Consider the following 18,450-nt stretch of genomic DNA (forward strand, 5'->3'; position numbering starts at 1 on the left):
TCAAATAAATAAATAAATAAAATCTTAAAAAATATATTTTTAAATAGCTTTATGTGTTTATTTATTATTTTTTAAATAAGAAGTTTTTGTTTTTTTTTTACGATTTTAAATTTATTTATTTGAGAAAGAGTGAGAAAGAGTGAAGGTGGGGGTAGAGGGGTGGGGTGTGGCAGAAGGAGAAGGAGGCTCTCTGCCAAGCAGGAATCCAGATGCAAGGCTCTATCCCAGGACCCTGAGATCATGACCTGAGCCAAAGGCATATGCTTAACTAACTAAGCCACCCAGGCACCCCTATTTATTTAGTTTTAAAGTAAACTCTACCCCCAACGTGGGGCTTGAACTCATGACCTGAGAGCAAGAGTCACATGCTCTATTGACTAAACCAGCCAGATGCTCCCCCACCAAATGTTTAAAAAACAATTAATGCTAATCCTTCACAAACTCTTCCAAAAAATAGAGGATGGACTTCCCAACTCATTCCGAGGCCAGTATTTCCCTGATCCCAAAACTAGACAAAGATATCATCAGAAAACTAAAGACAACCTTATATCACAAAAATCTTCAACAAAATACTACTAAAGTGAATCCAGCCACATATAAAATGGATTAAATACCATGATCAAATAGGATTTATCTAGGAATGAGAGATTGGTTTAATGAAATCAATCAACAGAATATAGCAAAGGAGGAAACCATATGATCATCTCAATAGACAAAGAAAAGGCATTTGAAAAAATCTAATAACACCTTTTCATATAAAAACATTCAACAACTTGGAATAAAAAGGAATTTCTGCAATTCCTGTAAAGAAATCACATAAAACCCACAGCTAACACTATTTAGTGCTGACTAAAAGACCCCTAATATGAGATATAAGCCGCCAAGATGTCCACTCTTACTACTTCTATTCAACATTGTACCTAAGGTTCCAGCCAAGGCAATTGGGTAAGAAAAAGAAATAAAAGGCATCTGGATTGAAAAGGAAGAATTAAAACTATTCTATGAGTCTATGACAAGGTATTGCATATAGAAACTTTGAGAAACACAAAAACTATTAGAGCTAATAAATTGGTGAAGCAAGTTTGCAGGATATAAGGACAATATACAAAAATCTATTGCGTTTCTATTTACTAGTAATTCAATGGGGGAAGAACAGTCTTAAAAAAAAAAAATACTGCTTAGACAACAGGATCTCCACATGCAAAAAAATAAAGTTAGACCCCTTCCTCACACTATATAAAAAGTTAACTTGGGGCACCTGGGTGGCTCAGTTGGTTAAGCAGCTGACTTTGGCTCAGGGGTTAAACTCTGCATCCTGGAATGGAGCCAGCCTCCCTGCTCAGCAGGGAATTTACTTGAGGATTCTCTCCCTCCCTCTGCCCCTGCCCCAGCTCACTCTCTCATATATACTCTAAAATAAATAAATCTTAAAAAAAAAAGTAACAAAATGGATCATAGACCTAAATGTAAGAGTTAAAACTATAAAATTATATCTTCTGATCCTATAGATCTTGTTGGAGGAATTTGTATTTAGATTTTTTTTTTCAAAATTAAAATGGACTTCTATTTGAAATGGCCAATAAATAACATCCTTTAAAATTTAAATGATAGCCAAATTATATGTATAGTTAGGGCATTGATCTTTGTCTGAATTAATATCTCTTATCTATGAGTAGTTTATTTTTATTTTGGAGTTGAAAATGTTTTTAAGCAAAAAGTTTCTGAGAATGTTAGTATCCATATGTAGCTCTTAATAAGCTAGAATTTAGTAAATATGTGAGCAGGGGCTTAGTCTTTTCTTAGTTTTTGTTTTGTTTTTAGAGCATTTCCTTAGCATCTAGTCAGTTTTTAAAGATCTTTTTACCCTTCCTTCAGTGATATTGGCTCAAACAAAAGAGAAGCTAAAGAACAAATGAATTTCTGGGGACTCTATGTTTGATCAGTATTCTTCTGATGGTGGAGCAAGGAGTAATGGTTCCCATGTTAAGTAATTTCCATATCTTGGTTTTTCCAGAATGAGTTTTCAAAACAATGTTCTTCCAGAATGAAATTCAAAATGGTGTCATTATGTAGGAGTTTCTGGGCCTAGGTGAGAAAAATATGAATTTTCCACTCTTTTTCCCTTTTCCGGTTCATTCTATATAGTGGATAGATTATCCAAGACTCCAATTTCATTCCCTATTTTTAAGTTAAGTACACTGGACTTTTTACTATAAATGCCTGTATCAGAAAGGCCAACCTCATATGATCACTGAAGTTGATTAAATGTTAAAGTTATGTATAATATTAGTTTGCAATAAATGACACAAGAGACCATGTTAAATTCGTAATAAAAGCAAATAGATATCATGGGACTTGATCTTTTGAAGGTGGATTATATTATAGGTAGGGCTGCCAGATTTAGCAAAAGATATAGGATGTTCCAATTTGATTTGAATTTCAGATAAACAATGAATAATTACTTTAAGTATATTCTGAATATTGTACAGAAAATATATATGCTAAAAACTACTGTTTTTCTGGGATTCATATTGAAGTGGGCATCCTGCATTTTATCTGGCAACCCCAATTATGGGACAATGAAGAGTGAGATTTTATGCATTCTCCTTACAAAAAGCTGCCCAGACCAGCAGTAGGAGATAAAGAGACTGAGTGGTCCTACATTTCTGTTCTGGTTGGTCACTGAACAGTTAAGGAAGTTTCTAGCAAAGTCCTAGAATTGGGCTGGCTTGTGATCAGATCCTTGTCTATTTTTAGGCTGCGGTAAATGGGACAGTTATTCCAGGGATTGGGGAAAAGCAAGTTACATTTAAAGTTGTGGAGAAAAGGTATATGTTTAAAGAGGGGAGAGCTTGAGAGTGTGTCATATATTGCCACAGTAAAGGCCACTTCAACCACATCATCACTGTGTCCATCTCTCCCCTTGCAAGCAAATAAGGTAGGTATAAGTGATGTCTTATTGATCTAGAAGGTGCCAGATGACTTCTGTTTTTGAATATGTGGACTGACTGTGTTAAGCAAAGGAACAGTGAGATAGGAAACTGGCTTTGAAATCATCTCCACTGGAATGAAGTACGGATATCTCAAACTCAATCCTTCTATAACAGAAGGCATTACCTTCCCTTCCATATTCTTCCCTACTCCTTAAGTTCATTCAAATATTCAACAAATATTCAAGTGGTCCCTGAGTGCCAGGATGTACTGACTCGGGACACAAGAAACACATGGTCCCTCTCTGAGAGCTTACAGCAGAGTCGGGGACAGTCTGATAAGATAACAAAAATAAATGTTTAATTACACGTTATGATATTGCTATGAGGAAAAGATGTTGGGGGGCATCTGGGTGGCACAGTTAAGTGAGGGACTCTTGGCTTCAGGTCAGGTCATGATCTCAGGGGCCTGGCATTCAGCCCTGCTTTGGGCTCTAAGCTCAGCATGGGGTCTGCTTGAGATTCTCTCTCTCCCTCTGCCCCTCCCGTTCGTGCGGTCTCTCTCTTTCTCAAATAAATAACATCTTAAAAAAAAAAAAAAGATGTTGGGTGCTAAAAAATCATTCATCAAGCTGGTATACGACTACTGATCTTTATGGGGCTATTATAACGAATAAACACAATGAAGCATCCTGAGAACAAAACTTTTTAAAAAGATAGCACTAGACATTTTCCTATTTAGGAAAATAATCTCCATTAAAACCATAATTCCTCAAATTTGGTGACTATCTAAGCTATCAAATGACATTTGCTATTATGTTGACTTTTAAACACTTAATTGCATATGTTATTGGTATGATTAACCATATTGCAAAAAGTAGGAGTAGGTGATTTTGCCTGATGGGTGTCCTCTTCCGTGTTCAGCCCACCTTTGATGGGTGTATACTCAACCGCCCCTGTGCCATCTCTGATACAGAGGATGCAATTCCTGCTAAATTGAAAGGGCGAAACGGACACCTGCCTGTTTCAGTAGCCGACCATGGTTTCTTTCAACGACAGAGGATAGCTTCTAGCAAAACTACAACACACGGACAGGGGGACTTTTACTGCATCTGGTAGAATTCCAAAGCACTTAACACCCAGTCTTCTTGCTGGGGTCAACAGGGAGGCTCCTGGTCTACTGTAATGCAGCTACTTCTGGCCTGGAACACAGCTGCTGGTTAACAGCTGTACAGCGTCAGGGCTCCACACTCAAGACCTTGAAGAGCTCACTGCACCCAATTAAATAACATATATTGCTGTTTTCGGGTAAAGCTTCTTGTGTCTTACGAATGAATGTACCTAGAACTAAAGGACAGAAAGTACTTTGTTTCTCCGAGCTTTCTCAACTCAGTTTGGGCAATTTTCGCCCTCCATATTAAGAATCGCCCCCCCCCACCCCTCCCATATACCACTCTTACTATCTACTAGACGGACAGTATAGCCTTTTTACTGAATGGCTGTAGGAAGGGAGAACTGAACCGGGGGCGATGGGGTGGGATGCGGGTAGTATTAAAACATTTACTTGGTAGGAGAGGGACGGGTGCACTCACAAAACCCCCAAGCGGCCTTACCCCGTGTCCAGCCCTAACTCCAGGTTCCCTTTCCTTGGACTGGGCTCGGGGAGGGGGCGGGGGGAGATGAGACGAACCCGGGGCGGGCGACCACAGCCCGTCCTCCACCCCTCCGCCACCCCCGCGCTGCATTCTCCCCACCGAAAAAAAGAGGAGCGGGGAGCCGACCTCGCCCCGATGCCGGGCCGGCGGGTGGGGAAGGAGCGCCGGCCGCCGGGGGAGGAAGGCGAGCTCACAGCCCCGCTACCGCTCCGATTGTTACGCGCCCTCAACTTCACAGAGTGCGGCACTCAGGGGGCGCAGCGCCGGGAGGAGCTGCGGCGGGAAAGCCGCGCCGCCGCCCGCGGTCTCCAGGCCAGCCGCCCGCGTTCTTCCGGCCAGCAGCCCACGGCGGGGGAGGGGCAGCCGCCGCCCGCGTTCCCCGGCACCGGCGGCCGGCGGAAGGGCCGCGCGTCGCGGAAGCGCGGCCGCAGCTGAAGATCAGCTGCTGGAGGAGGCGGAGGAGAGGGAGGAGCCTAGGGGGGGAAAGAGAGGGAGGGGACCCTCAGGAAGCCGCGAACGCCACCGAGTGTCTGCACACCTCGCTCCGTCTGCCATGGCTGGTTAAAGAACCATCCGGATCGCAGCGCGGGGGGAGGGTTGGGTGGGGGGAGAGCGGCGGCCGCGCGTGAGGCCGAGGGAGGGGCGGCGGCGCGAGCGGCGGCGGCGGCGGTTCCAGCATGAAGAGGAGAGCTGGCCTGGGGGGCAGCATGAGGTCAGTGGTGGGCTTCTTGTCCCAGCGGGGCTTGCATGGGGACCCCCTGCTCACTCAGGACTTTCAGAGGAGACGCCTGCGAGGCTGCAGAAACCTCTACAAGAAGGACCTCCTCGGCCACTTCGGCTGTGTCAATGCCATTGAATTCTCCAACAATGGAGGCCAGTGGCTGGTCTCAGGTAAATCAACCCCCTTCCCCGCCCCGCGCCTCCCGGCCCCCTTCCAACCTCCCCTTTCGCTCTCCCTCGCCGCCCTCCTCCTGCCCTCCGCCCCCACCCCCTCCCTCCTCAACCCCTCTTCTGCGGTGGGAAGGTTTGGTGTCAAATTCAAACCCTTGCAGGGGAGGGAGGGGAAGGAGAGGATGTCTTCTGTTAAAAAAAAAAAAAAAAAAAAAAAAAAACCTAAAATGGTTGACAGGTCCTTAATTCGCTTTATCCCAAGTGCAAAGTGATCTCTCCTGATGACTGCCCTGGAAGTGTGGGTCGGGGATGGGGGGGGGGGGCGAGATTACCGCCTGACAAAGTTTGATGGGAAACTCTTGCTCGGTGTACTTTAAAAGGTGCGGGGGGCATTTTGGGGATTCGGAGGGGGAGGAGGCCGAGGCGCGCCGGAGGCCAGGGGGAGCTCGAGTCCCTGGCGCCGGCGTCCGGGAGAAGGGGCCTTGGGGCTGGGGGCCTGGCGGTGACAGGGCTGGCCGCCGAGGGGTCGGGGGCCGCGACTCGGGGGGCTGGCTGAGTGAGCGAGGAGAGGAGCCGGGCGGGTAGCTGTTGGCCGCCCTCCCCCGTCGGCGCCCTGAGGGGCCCGGCTCCATCTCCCCTTTGCTGTAGTGGCCTCTTCCGCGTCGTGTTTTTCTTACGGTGTGGGCAGTACTGGGGGCTCTGGAGGCTACGGGGCACCGGCCAGAACTTGAACACGTAACTTGTGAGGCGGGGGGTGGTGGGTGGGCGACCCCCAGAGACTTGTTGGCTGCAGCCCCCCCCGCCCGCATCCCCTTTGCCGGCCGCTGCCCGTTGCAGGTGGTCTCCGCGCCTCCTCCCTCCCGCCCAGCTGGGCTCGGCTGCCCCCGGGCTCCCCCTCTGGTGTGGGGAAAGTGGCGAAATCGAGGCCGGGGCTCCGGCCCGGCGGTGTAGGCCTCGCTCTCCCGGGGCTCCTAGCGACAGGCAGCTGAATCGATAGCCTATTGCTCCCGGGGAGGCCCGGGCCGGGCGGGCCGCGGCGACAGCTGCCCCGGGGGAGGTGCGCCTGCTGCCCGCGGGGGCGCTCGCCGCCGCCGCCGCCGCCCTCCTCCCCAGGGAGGGGGGCGGGTGTCTCGGGCCCCAGGTGGGCGATTGGGGATGGGGCCAGCCGGGCGACTCCCCGAAAGCGGTTAAAGGGCGGGGGAGGGCGAAGACGGCTCGCCTTCTACCCTGCTGCGTCCCTTTTCCTGCGTTGAGAGGGAGGAAGCGGGAGCCCAGCGCTGGACGTGGCGCTTCGCTTCACCCAGGCCGGTCCCCGAATGGTTTTCTAATTTACGTCAGTGGGCAGCTGGCCAGAAACTTCTGCGATCATGGCAAAGCATCCGTCTTCATCGCGAGTAACAGTCGGAAGTGGCACGGGCGTACAGTCCAATTTAGGGGTAGCAGAGATAAGACTTGTGTGATCCTTTCACGATAAACCTTCTGGGGTTTCTCCAGAACTCACTTGACTTTTCCACCCTAGATCGTTTTCTCTTTGACTAGGTAGATTTTGGCCCTAGATCATCCGCTGAAGAAACCTGATATTCTACTTCAAGGCATACTCTAAACAAAAGCTTCCTTCCCCAACACTGCCAAAAATTCCGAGGGGCAGAAATGGGGAAGATCTCTTTAGAGAGCTCACCGTTTTTTGTTTGTTTATTTGTTTGTTTTTGTTCTTGTTTTTGTTTTCCTTCTGTATTTATTATACTCTAGTCTCCTTGACAGACTGATGTTTTCCAACAGAGATGTCCCCAGACACAAGGAAATTCTTCCTACTGGTGAGGGAATTTGGGGGGGGGTACTCTTACAGGCTGAACTAGTTACGGTACAGTCATACGTTTCCCGGCTTAACACTTTTTAAAAATAACAGATTTATTAAGATATAATTTACATGCCTTACAACTCACCCAGTTTAACAACACTTTTGAAGAAACACTGAAATGTTGTCTCTATTCTCAGTAAGTTAACCCTTGCTCAGAACCTTCCCCTGTGTCTCAAATGAACCCCTTTTTCTCTAGTCTTGGCCTGTTAATTTATCTTAACTGTAGTCCTATAGAAGAGGAGAGTCCTTTCCACAGGGCAGGCTCTGGCAAACCTGGTTTCAGGCATTTATTTCCTTACTTTTCTAGGCCTGAGTTGCCCATCTCCATCATTACTTTCTGGGTTTCAGTCGTCTTCGCTCCTTCCTTACTCCTCCTCCCTCCCCTCCACACTTCCTCTAACTCAGTCCTTCCTGTTTCCTTTTTATCTACTCCTGTCCTTATTTCTAGTCCATGCAACGGGACCCAGAAGGGCCTGCACAGCCCCCCCCCCCCAGCTCAAATACACTTAGCTTTTCTTTCTTATTTCCTGAACAAAAACTTTTGGTTAAAAGCCTTTTTAGCTATTCACCTTCCATTATCAGTACAACTTATGCTAACAGAAATTTCCTCCTGTTTGCTTCAGATAAGGAAGCCCCCTCTGGGAGTCATAAATACACCTTAACTTGTTAAAGGTAATTAAATATTGTTCTGAGAAGTCCTTCAATAATCTTCTCCAATTTACATATTCTCTTATCTGTCATTGCCCTTTAGCAGTTAACACCAGGGGAGAGGCTCTTAGGATTTTGAGGCTAATGCTGTGTATCCCTTATGTTTCACAATAATGTGGTAGGAGGCCAGACTCTAAGATGGCAATGAGATTACCTTTCTGCATTTTGTTGTTCTTGTATCTTGTCTGGGTTGGTTAAAGACTTTAGAAAGCCGTGAGTAAAATGATAGTATGTTCATAGTTTGTTCACTGTTTTTATTTCCTAAATGTTTGGGCAGGCTCACATTTCTTGTAACTGACACATAACTATTTGGCAGAATTAACTTATACCTAGGGCAAAAATATTTGCATGGTTCCTGTGGCCTTATAAAATGTGGTTTGTTAAGGATACATCATTGCTGTTTTGTTCTAATAGGTAGCCCCTTTTCCAGGGCGCAATGAGGCCAGCAGATATTAAGAGTAAGCCCGAGAAAATCAGGAAGGAGAAAGGTGTTCTGCTGGGCAGTGAGACTGTGATAGCAACAAGTGGGAGGATTTTTTTTTTTTAAACATTAAAATATATTTAACTTAAAAAGTGTTTTTCTTTATTGTTGATCAGAAAAGGGCATTACTTTGCTGTCCTGTAAGGGGTATAGCATTATACATCACTGTTGTGTCATTTAATGTGTGACCTTGTAGTCAAGTTGCTAAGCCTCTCTGGGTCTGCTTCCTGATGTACCAGCACTTACCTGAAGGGCTCTTGTAAGAATTACCTTAGGTAAAATTTAGGTTTGTGAGCTGAACAGTGTGACCTGTCTCTCAGAGAAAATGCTGAGCTTGTTTTCCTTCCCTTTGGTACTTTTAACCTGTAATATTATTAGCTGACACTTGTTCTTACAGTATTGGTAACAGACCTGTGCAAATGGGGCAGACAGGATAGTTTTGTGACTTTTTGATGTGGAATGAAAAGGCACAAGGTACGTTGAAGTACTACTCATATAAGAGATCCTATCAACATTAAGGAATTTATGCCAGAACACATATTTGGGAGATATCCTGGGTTTACCCTTTAAGTCTTTGGTTGCATCTAATAATACTATTTTCCCTGAAATTGATATTTAAGACTAATTGATAATCAGAACCTGTAGAACTAGCAGATTAATAACCCATTAGTATGAAGTTTTAAGTTTCAGGAGGGATTATGATCTCTTTCTTGATTCTTTTTTTTTTTTTTAAAGATTTTATTTATTTATTTGACAGACAGAGATCACAAGAGAGGCAGGCAAAGAGAGAGAGAGAGGGAAGCAGGCTTCCTGCGGAGCAGATGCGGGGCTCAATCCCAGGACCCTGAGATCATGACCCGAGCCGAAGGCAGCAGCCCAGACCACTGAGCCACCCAGGCGCCCCTCTCTTTCTTGATTCTTATGACTAAATGTAGGAAAAACACCTTCAGAAGTTTTTCCAATAGCATCTGTAACTACTGTTTCAGCGTTAGTTAATAGGAGTTGTGCATGGGGAGAGACATTTAACTATATCTATTTGGTCATAATATTTATAAGTGATAACTGTTTAGTTCTATTTCTGTTTCATGGGGGGTCTCTGACTTTATTATCATAAGTTAGGTAGAGATTAATAGGATGAATTCTGGAGTCAGGCCGCCTGGGGGTGAATATCAGCTACTTGCTAACTGGGTAAGCTTTGTTAAGTCACTCACTCTCCGATTCCTCAGTTATATATTAAGAGCAGTAATACCCCACAGGGTTGTGGTGAGGACACATTTCTGGTTAGAAATAACACTTGTTAAGTTCTTAGCATCAGAGCCTACCCCCTGCTTTTGCTCTGGTTGCTGTTGCTGCAAAGCTTCGTATGGTTATTTAGCTTGACCCTCACCAAAAGCTTTTAGGAGATTGACACTTTCAATATCTAACATTTATTTGCGCTTAGGACTTTCAGTATCTAACATTCTTTTGTGTATAGGACCGTACAATGTGAAAAATTGAGAAAGCTCTCAACGAGAAGAACTGTTAAAAATGCTTTGTCAGGGGCGCCTGGGTGGCTCAGTGGGTTAAAGCCTCTGCCTTCTGCTCAGGTCATGATCCCAGGGTCCTGGGATCGAGCCCCAAATGGGGCTCTCTGCTCGGTGGGGAGCCTGCTTCCCCTCCTCTCTCTCTGTGTGCCTACTTGTGATCTCTGTCAAGTAAATAAATAAAATCTTTCAAAAAAAAATGCTTTGTAAATAAGCTTAACCCCAGTATTCTCATCAAAGCGTATTTTTAAACAAATAATAGCTGTGATAATAACCATATGCTCGATTTGAACCTATCAATTAATGATCATTACTGTTTACCAATCACTAATTCTGTCAATTTTATGGAATCAGTTTTTTTGTCAGTTCATCTAAGAGCATGTTATCTACAGGTAAAGTGTTTGGCTTTAGCCAGTGGAATAAAGTTTTAGCTTTATTAGAACTTCTCATGTGTTTAGTTGGAATGAATTTGTTGGTCCAGTGGTTAGTTTATCAGGAAAAATATGGCTAGTGGTAGGGCAGATTTGTGACTCGAAAAAGCTTTCATAGTACATACATTTCAATAAGGTGATTAGGGAATCAGTTATTGGATTTTCTTCTGGGCCTTTCTATTTATCCATAATCTATTGCTGTGAAGGTGTTAAATTTTATCTTTTGGTCTATTAATTAATTCAACAAATAGTTTTTGAGTACATATTTTGTAAAGCAGAAGCAATTAGAACAGAAATGATGAATTAGGTATAAACCATGCTCTTAACCTTGCATTTTAGGAACATTTACTTATCATCTGTAATAGTCCATGGCCATTTAAAAAATGTTTCCCCTCTGCTTTATGATACTTTGGTAGATACCTAATTTTTCTCTGGTTTGCTGTACTTATTATAGCAAATAATCCTCTTGTTTATGAGTTTTAGCGGGAAAGAAAGGGTTCATTAGAGATGGCCTTGGAAGACATTGCTATGATGAATTATAGAGATCATGTCATAAGGATAAGGTAACATGGATATTTATAGATGCACATTATTTTTCCCACTTGTTCTTCAGTCAGCTAATTGATACCTATCAGAGATTGGCAGATTTAGAATTATGCCCAGGTTTGTCACTTATATTTTAAAATAAGCTAGTGAGGGGGTACCTGCGTGGCTCAGTCTTTAAGGGTTTGCCTTTGGTTCAGGTCATGATCCCCGGGCTTTGGATGGAGCTCTGAGCCCTGTATCAGGCTCCTTGCTCAGCGGGAGGCCTGCTTCTCCCTCTCCCACTCCTCCTGCTTGTGTTCCTCTTTTGCTGTCTCTCTCTCTTTGTCAAATAAATAAATAAAATAAGCCAGTGAGGTTGAACTCTTATTACACATTATTAGCACAGCAAAAAGTTGTCTTTGTGTTCTGTATTGTTCAAAGGATCATCACTGACTTAACTTAATGCCAGTGTGTTTTTGATTTTACTAAGAGTTTCTAAGAGGAGCATTAGCCCTCAGTTATGTATCCTGGGGACGACACAAGTGCTCATTCACTGATTATTGTTAGAGTTGGTTGTACAGTGCAGTTGGAATCCTTTAGATCAGGGAAGCTTTACTGACCAGTAGAACTTGAAACACAGATGTTGCCTTCTGAATTGTGAGTTAAGAAGTAGTTTCATTTATCTTCTGCATTGAGCCAAGTGAAGGGCACTTCCATTTGTTAATAAACAGCACTTAATTTTAATTTTTTTCTTTTTTATGGTTTCAAGAAAGAAGTAATTACTTTTCTTATTGTTTTAGTCTGAATTTAGATACTCAAGGGTAGTATTAAAGCCTTTTAAAATTAAAGGAACTAAAACCCTAATTCAAATGAAGATTGTGTAGCTTAAGAGGGAATGGTGAATGTGTTACATGGATATGGCAGAAATCAAAAGTTGATTGAGATTGACTGAAGCTCGGGAAGTACTGCATTAGGTAGTCTTTTTTGTATCTTCTTTGTTCCTCATTGAGTCAGAGAGAAGGAAAGATAATCATATTATGGAAAGGGAAATGGAAAAGTAGAAAGATGACTTGCCCGGAGCTGCCTTGTTAGTATTTGGCAGTCCGCAGGTCAAGTAGGGCCCATTGCTTTGTGGCATGTGCTGTTTCTGAGTTGCCTTTTTATATTTTTCTTTCCCTTTTCTTATAGTGTAATTTACCTTTTTTGAATCTTTTAAAAATTGAAAACTGAAAAATGAGCAATTTCTGAGTGCATGTGTAACTCCAGCTGCTCCTCTTAGATGATTAATTATATTTCTGTGTTTTGCTGTAAATAAAGTTAACTTGTTCCGCACAGGTATCTTATGTTTATTTGTTCATTAAAAATATTTAATGGGAATATACTGTGTGTGCCTCTTTAATCTTAATTAGCTTATAATGTATGCCAGGCTCTCTGCTAAGCACTTCATATGTTTTATTTGCCACTTGGAGAATAGCCAGTGTTATCTATGGCCTAGTCATTTGAAGGTTTTGTATTCATTGTCATAACTAGGTGCTAAAAAAATCAAGAAAGGACACTGATCAATGAGTGCTGAGGGTTCTGTAATGCAGAGAACAGGTAGGGCATTGGTGGAAGAATAGATATTGGAATTCCTTGTTTCTGGTTAAAATGAAGTGAAATATAATTCTAGGAATGAAGAAAGGTTACTACTTTGGCCTGTTACCTTGGTCTTTGTAGAAAATTTGGTTCTAGTAGCTGCTTCCGAAGTTTTTGTTCTTTTCAGCTTTAATACTTATTAGTCACTGCTGCCAACATAATAAGCCTCCCAGAACTTAACTGTCATGATCACACATCTGCTGCTGATCCCTCAAAAAAATCTACAGTGCTCCCCAGGGTCCACCAAATTAAATAGGAATGCCTTACCTGATGTTCATCTGAGACATTGCTGTTCAAAAAGATAAATGTTAAACAAAAAAATAGCTAATTTTTGAGCATATCATTCATTTATCACATTATTTGGGAGTGTTTCCTATGTCGGGCACATTTATGTATGTGACCACATTTAATACTTAACCTTACCAATGGTAGGGTTAGTGCTGTTATCCTTATTTTACATATGAAGAAACTGAGGCACAGGGAAGTTAAGTGACTTCCAAGGCTCCTGTAGTTTGTGGTAGAGCTGGATTTGCAGCTGGAGTCTGCTGGAGCAGCTGAGATACGCTGACTACTCTGAAAATTTTAGACTGTTCTGTAGGCTCTGACTTTTCCCCAACATTCTCATCTCTTGCTATCACACTGATAGTTTGCTAACTGCTTTTCCCTCTGCTTTTGTGTAAATGAAGAAAGGGGTATAGCTGTGGGGATAGATCAGTGGGCTTCAAGCCAGTAAGCATAGTTCTAGTCATAGCTACCATATACACCCCTCCATCAGATCTCTCTTGGTGCTGGAAATCACTTCACCTAGACGTTGGTCTTGACAGTCATCTAAAGTCTCCTTCTTCCTTACGCTTTGTGTGTTTACACTTGCTTACATAAACCATGTAACTTCACACTGGGTTAAACTTTACCTGCTTTAGTGAAGTATAATTAGGAGTTGGTATATTCTGGTTACCGGTTTGGTTCCTCTTCTCCATTAGCCCAACCAAAAATGCAAACAACATACATGACTCATACTGTTTACTTAGCCTGTAAACAGGCTTACCAACCAACTCCATGTTATGGAGTATCTGCCCAGTACCAGAATACATTTGGAGTAAAAGTTGGCCCTCAAATGTATAGATTGGCCCTGGGAAGGATTTTCAGGAATTGTAGCTTTTCAGGTATATGGCCAGTTGGCTCTAGACTATTTTTCATGTTGTGAAATGACATCAGTAAAGAAGTTTAGGGGCGCCTGGTGGCTTGATTGGTAAGGCCTAATTTGATTTTGCTATCTCCTGAAAGCATACTGGTTGAGTACATTTGCCTGATTTTATCCACAAGAAATAGGTGTCTCCTCATAAGGACATAGATGAATAACGATAAAGTGCTTTTTGGAAGAAGTTTAAAAAGTGTAACATTCTCTTTGCCCAGAGAATACTGGTAAGTCATTTGGAAGTACATTGGCTCAGACACAATATCAACAAAGGAAGGTATGACTCCTAGACCAAATGATAAGCCTGTTTAATCCTTAGTGAGCTTAACTAGAATGTTTTGCAAATAAAATTTACTCCTGTCACCAGCAACTGCACTTTGCTTCTGTGAAAAAGAAGGCATTTCCTTTCCAAGGTTATTCACAGATTAGGTTAACAAGGAGGGTTAGAATCCACTTGCTCTTCACATCAGTTATCCTAAGTCAGGAATTCAGGGAAAGACTTGACAACAGCAGTTTGTCACTTTTGTTATCTGCTCTCCCCATACCTTTAAAGTCACACTTTCCTTGATACCTTACTCACTCATTGCACTTTGCAGTGTTGATACCCAAGATTCTATCACACACCTCTCAGGATGCAGAATTGACATGCATTGGAGGTCAAGTCCCTGTGCCCTGAGAATTTTTTTCTTATTCTGGCCAATTTTAAAATGGAAGTTACATTCTGGAGGATTGGGGCATGTAGGAATCAATGAGAAAATGGCACCTGAGGAAATTGATAGGTTTATAACAGATCCTAGTAGTGGAGATGTTAGTGGAAAGACTGATTCCCATCTTCCCTTTTGCTTCTGCTTGGCTCCTACCCCTTGATACAGCAAGGTAAGATTACCTTATATAGTTGATAAGGTAACTCTGTAGGTCCCCCGCCTACCTTGCTGCATCTGGTCACCTGGTGACCATATATTCTGGTTTACTTGGGACTATCCCAATTTCCCCACTGTGTCAGCACAATTATTAACACTCCTTTCATTCTTAAAAAAAAAAAAAAAAAAAAAAAAGTCCTAATTTCAATGGTAAGTTATATGGCTACCTACTCATAATCACCTGAGCTGCCTGGTACTCAAGTCAAACTGAAGTCCTACTCTTGGCTCTTCCTGTTCACCATGGAATGCCTCTGTGAGAAAGCCTGCAAGCCTCCATTTTGTTGTCAGGCCTTTAGCTACCACTTTTAAGGTACTGTGTTGAGCCTGAGAGGCTGAATGGTTGGTTAGTCCTTTGTTCCTACCTTTCTTATTAGAAAGCAGTAGAGACAGCTAAAACTGTTAAGAAAATGCTAGGTCCAGAGCCTAAAAGTTACCCCTTCCTTTGTATATACCTCCTCTTAAAGTTATTGTTCTGATGTTCACTTGTACCTTCTTCCTTCCCCCTTTAAAAAAGTCTTCCTGTGGGTTTTTTCTTTTGCAGTTCATTTTAAGGAAAGGTGTTTTGGAGAATGATTCCCCGCTGAGTGGGATTTTTTTTTCTATAAGGTGCTTTTATCCAAAATGTGGTGTGATGTTGATGTTAAAACTACGTTAAGGGCGCCTGGGTGGCTCAGTTGGTTAAGCGACTGCCTTCAGGTCAGGTTGTGATCTTGGAATTCCGGGATCGAGTTCCACATTGGGCTCCCAGCTCCATGGGGAGTCCGCTTCTCTCTCTGACCTTCTCATGCTCTCTCTCTCACTCTCTCAAATGAATAAATAAAATCTTAAAGAAAAAAAAAAGCTATGTTGTTAAAACTCCATGTTATGGAGTATCTGCCCAGTACCAGAATACATTTGGAGTAAAAGTTGGCCCTCAAATGTATAGATTGGCCCTGGGAAGGATTTTCAGGAATTGTAGCTTTTCAGGTATATGGCCAGTTGGCTCTAGACTATTTTTCATATTGTGAAATGACATCAGTAAAGAAGTTTAGGGGCGCCTGGTGGCTTGGTTGGTAAGCGTCTGCCTTTGGCTCAGGTCATGATCCCAGATCCTGGCATGGAGCCCCACATCGGGGTCCCTGCTCAGAAGGAAGCCTGGTTCTCCCTTTTTCCACTCCCTCTGCCTGTGTTTCCTCTCTCGCGCTCTCTGTCTCTCTGTGTCAAATAAATAAATAAAATCTTTAAAAAAGGGTTTAAAGCGATCTGGTTTAGAGGCCTAATTTCACCATTGTCACTGTGCTCTTTTACTAATGTTCTGTCTCTGTAGAATCATGGAATTTTATTGCTGGAAAAGATGAATGGTCATCTAATTGAAGCTTTTAATTTTACTTATAGGGACACAGAAGAGCAAAGAAGAGATTTGCCCAGTAGTTTGCAACTAGTTAAGTAGTACAGTCTAGATTAAAAACTGGTCTCTCAATAGGGAAATTCATGAGGTTCTGTGTTTCTAAAGGGCTTTACTCAGGTAAACTGTTAAACTCTTTTGTTGGCTTCCTCTGCCATTACATTCTTTCCTTATTTATTTTTTAAAAAGATTTTATTTATTTATTTATTTATTTGACAGACAGAGAGAGAGAGAGAGGGAGAGATCACAAGTAGGTAGAGCTGCAGGCAGAGAGGGGGAAGCAGGCTCCCTGCTGATGTGGGGCTCGATCCCAGGACCCTGAGATCATGACCTGAGCCGAAGGCAGAGACTTAACCCACTGAGTCACCCAGGCGCCCCACATTCTTTCCTTATTTATTTTTTTAGATTTATTTATTTTAGAGAGTGTGTGTATGTGTGAACAGTGGTGGGGGGCAGGAGCAGAGGGAGACGGGGAGAGAGAATCCTCAAGCAGACTCTCTGCTGAGTGCAGAGCCCAACACAGGGCTTAATCCCAGGACCCTGACATCATGGCCTGAACTGAAATCAAGAGTTAGACACTTAACCAAATGTGCCACCCTGGCACCCCATTGCTACTACATTTTATGTGCAGTTTCATTGTCCCTGAACATAGTTGTTTTGAGTAAGTTGCCAGTGCCCGTTATTTTAGAGAAGTCAGTAGAGATTTTCCAGGTTGGAGGCACACTGTCACTGGCTGAGTCTCGAGTTTTAATTCTTCGTCAGCCTATACTTCCCTACTTTGGAAAGTCTGTTTCCTTCCAAGAACATTACTCAGGAGGAGGAATTTTCTGCAAACCTAGGTGCCTGTCAAAATCTTGTTATACAGCTTCTCTCATTCTGAATTTCCATTCAAGTCTTGTATCTAATTTCATTTGTATCCTTTGTGTTACTACTTAAGGCCAAGTGACTAATTGGAACCTCTGAGGATTGTTTTGTTTCCTTTTTTAGTGGTGTCTTGATTAAGTTTGATGGTTTATACAGATACCACTCACTCCCTGCCATAGATGACTGAAGCATGTGTTTTTGCCTTCCACATACTGGCAAGAAACAATTGAGATTTGCATGTTTGGCAACCAGCTTCAAGCAGCCCTTGACTCTCAGGGTTGACATCTTTGTTTATACCTGTTTGTGGGTGGGTATCGTGTGCCTTCCTCAAAGGACTAAAAAGCATTGGGCTTGCATTTGCTCAACTTATATAGAATTGCTCAAGCAGAGAAAAGAAAGCTTTATTATGTTGCTAATGTTGCTTATGCAAGGAATTTTGCAAAAGTTAGGCAGGCAGTGTTTTTATTTTTAAAAAGGAAAAAATCAGAAACTATTCAGAATAAATGAAGAGCGTGTCTGTGATATAATCAGGAGACATATTGCCCAGGTTAGTTCTGTATGGAAGAAGTGAGACTGGACATGATCTGTGGTCTGGGAGTACCTTATAGTGCATCATACTATCTTAATAACTTCCTGGTGAATCCTTACTGTTATTGAGACACAAGAATCTGTTTTTAGTGTTCCCCTAGCTCTATTTGAGGAGCTTTTGTTCTTTGACATCTCATTAATTCCTTCCTTTACTATTGAGAATTTCCTGTTGAATCATGCTAGTCAGTAGAATAGGGTACTTAGAAGACAGGCTTCCCACTTATTCAGAAGTTTTTAAAAAGATCATATATTAACTGTAGGAAATTCAGAAAATAAAGAGATAAAGGAAGTACACCCACCTACTCAGGATGACCATTTTTGACACATGCGACATATTTTAGCCTTTTTTGTATGCATATGTACATATTTTAAAAATAAAATTGGGGGGCGCCTGGGTGGCTCCATCGGTTAAGTGTCTGACTCTTGATTTCAGCTGAGATCATGATCTCAGGCTCCTGGGATGGAACCCCAGGTTGGGCTCTGTTCTCATCCGGCAGTTTGCTTGAGATCCTCTCTCCCTCTTCCTCAGCCCCTCCTCCTGCTCGTATTTTCATGCTCTCTCCCTCTCTCTCTCAAATAAATCTTTTAAAATTTTTTTAAAAAATTAGAATTAGGGGGTGCCTGGGTGGCTCAGTCAATTAAGCAGTCATGATCCTGGTGTCCTGGGATCAAACCCCACATCAGGCTTTCTGCTCCGTGGAGAGCAAGAGCTCGTGGAGGCAGAGCAAGCCTGCTGCTCTGCCTGCTTGTGTTCTCTCTCTCTAATAAATAAAATCTTTAAAAAAAAATTAGAATTAGGTCATCTCTGCTGCTTTGTAACTGTTTTCTTAATATTAACATTTTTTGGGTAGGTCATTGAATA

General features: G+C 42.7%; 1 protein-coding gene across 4 annotated transcripts in view; it reads left to right on the forward strand.

Annotated features, from left to right (window-relative positions):
- Positions 1-5,049: 5,049 nt before the first annotated feature.
- The window catches only part of DCAF5 (DDB1 and CUL4 associated factor 5), a 100,284-nt gene continuing 86,883 nt past the window's right edge, over positions 5,050-18,450 (forward strand). Inside the window, exon 1 of one of the 4 annotated variants that reach the window (XM_082733978.1) lies at positions 5,050-5,297. Coding sequence is in view for 2 of the 4 variants with exons in the window: in XM_082733976.1 (XP_082590102.1) it covers positions 5,263-5,476 (214 nt within the window). In the remaining 2 variants the exon portion in view is untranslated. Of the gene's footprint in view, positions 5,477-18,450 lie in introns of all 4 variants that reach the window. The other 3 variants (XM_082733976.1, XM_082733979.1, XM_082733977.1) reach the window with 3 other exon arrangements.

The sequence above is a fragment of the Mustela nivalis genome (assembly GCF_964662115.1).
Source record: "Mustela nivalis genome assembly, chromosome: 6".
NCBI lineage: Eukaryota > Metazoa > Chordata > Mammalia > Carnivora > Mustelidae > Mustela > Mustela nivalis.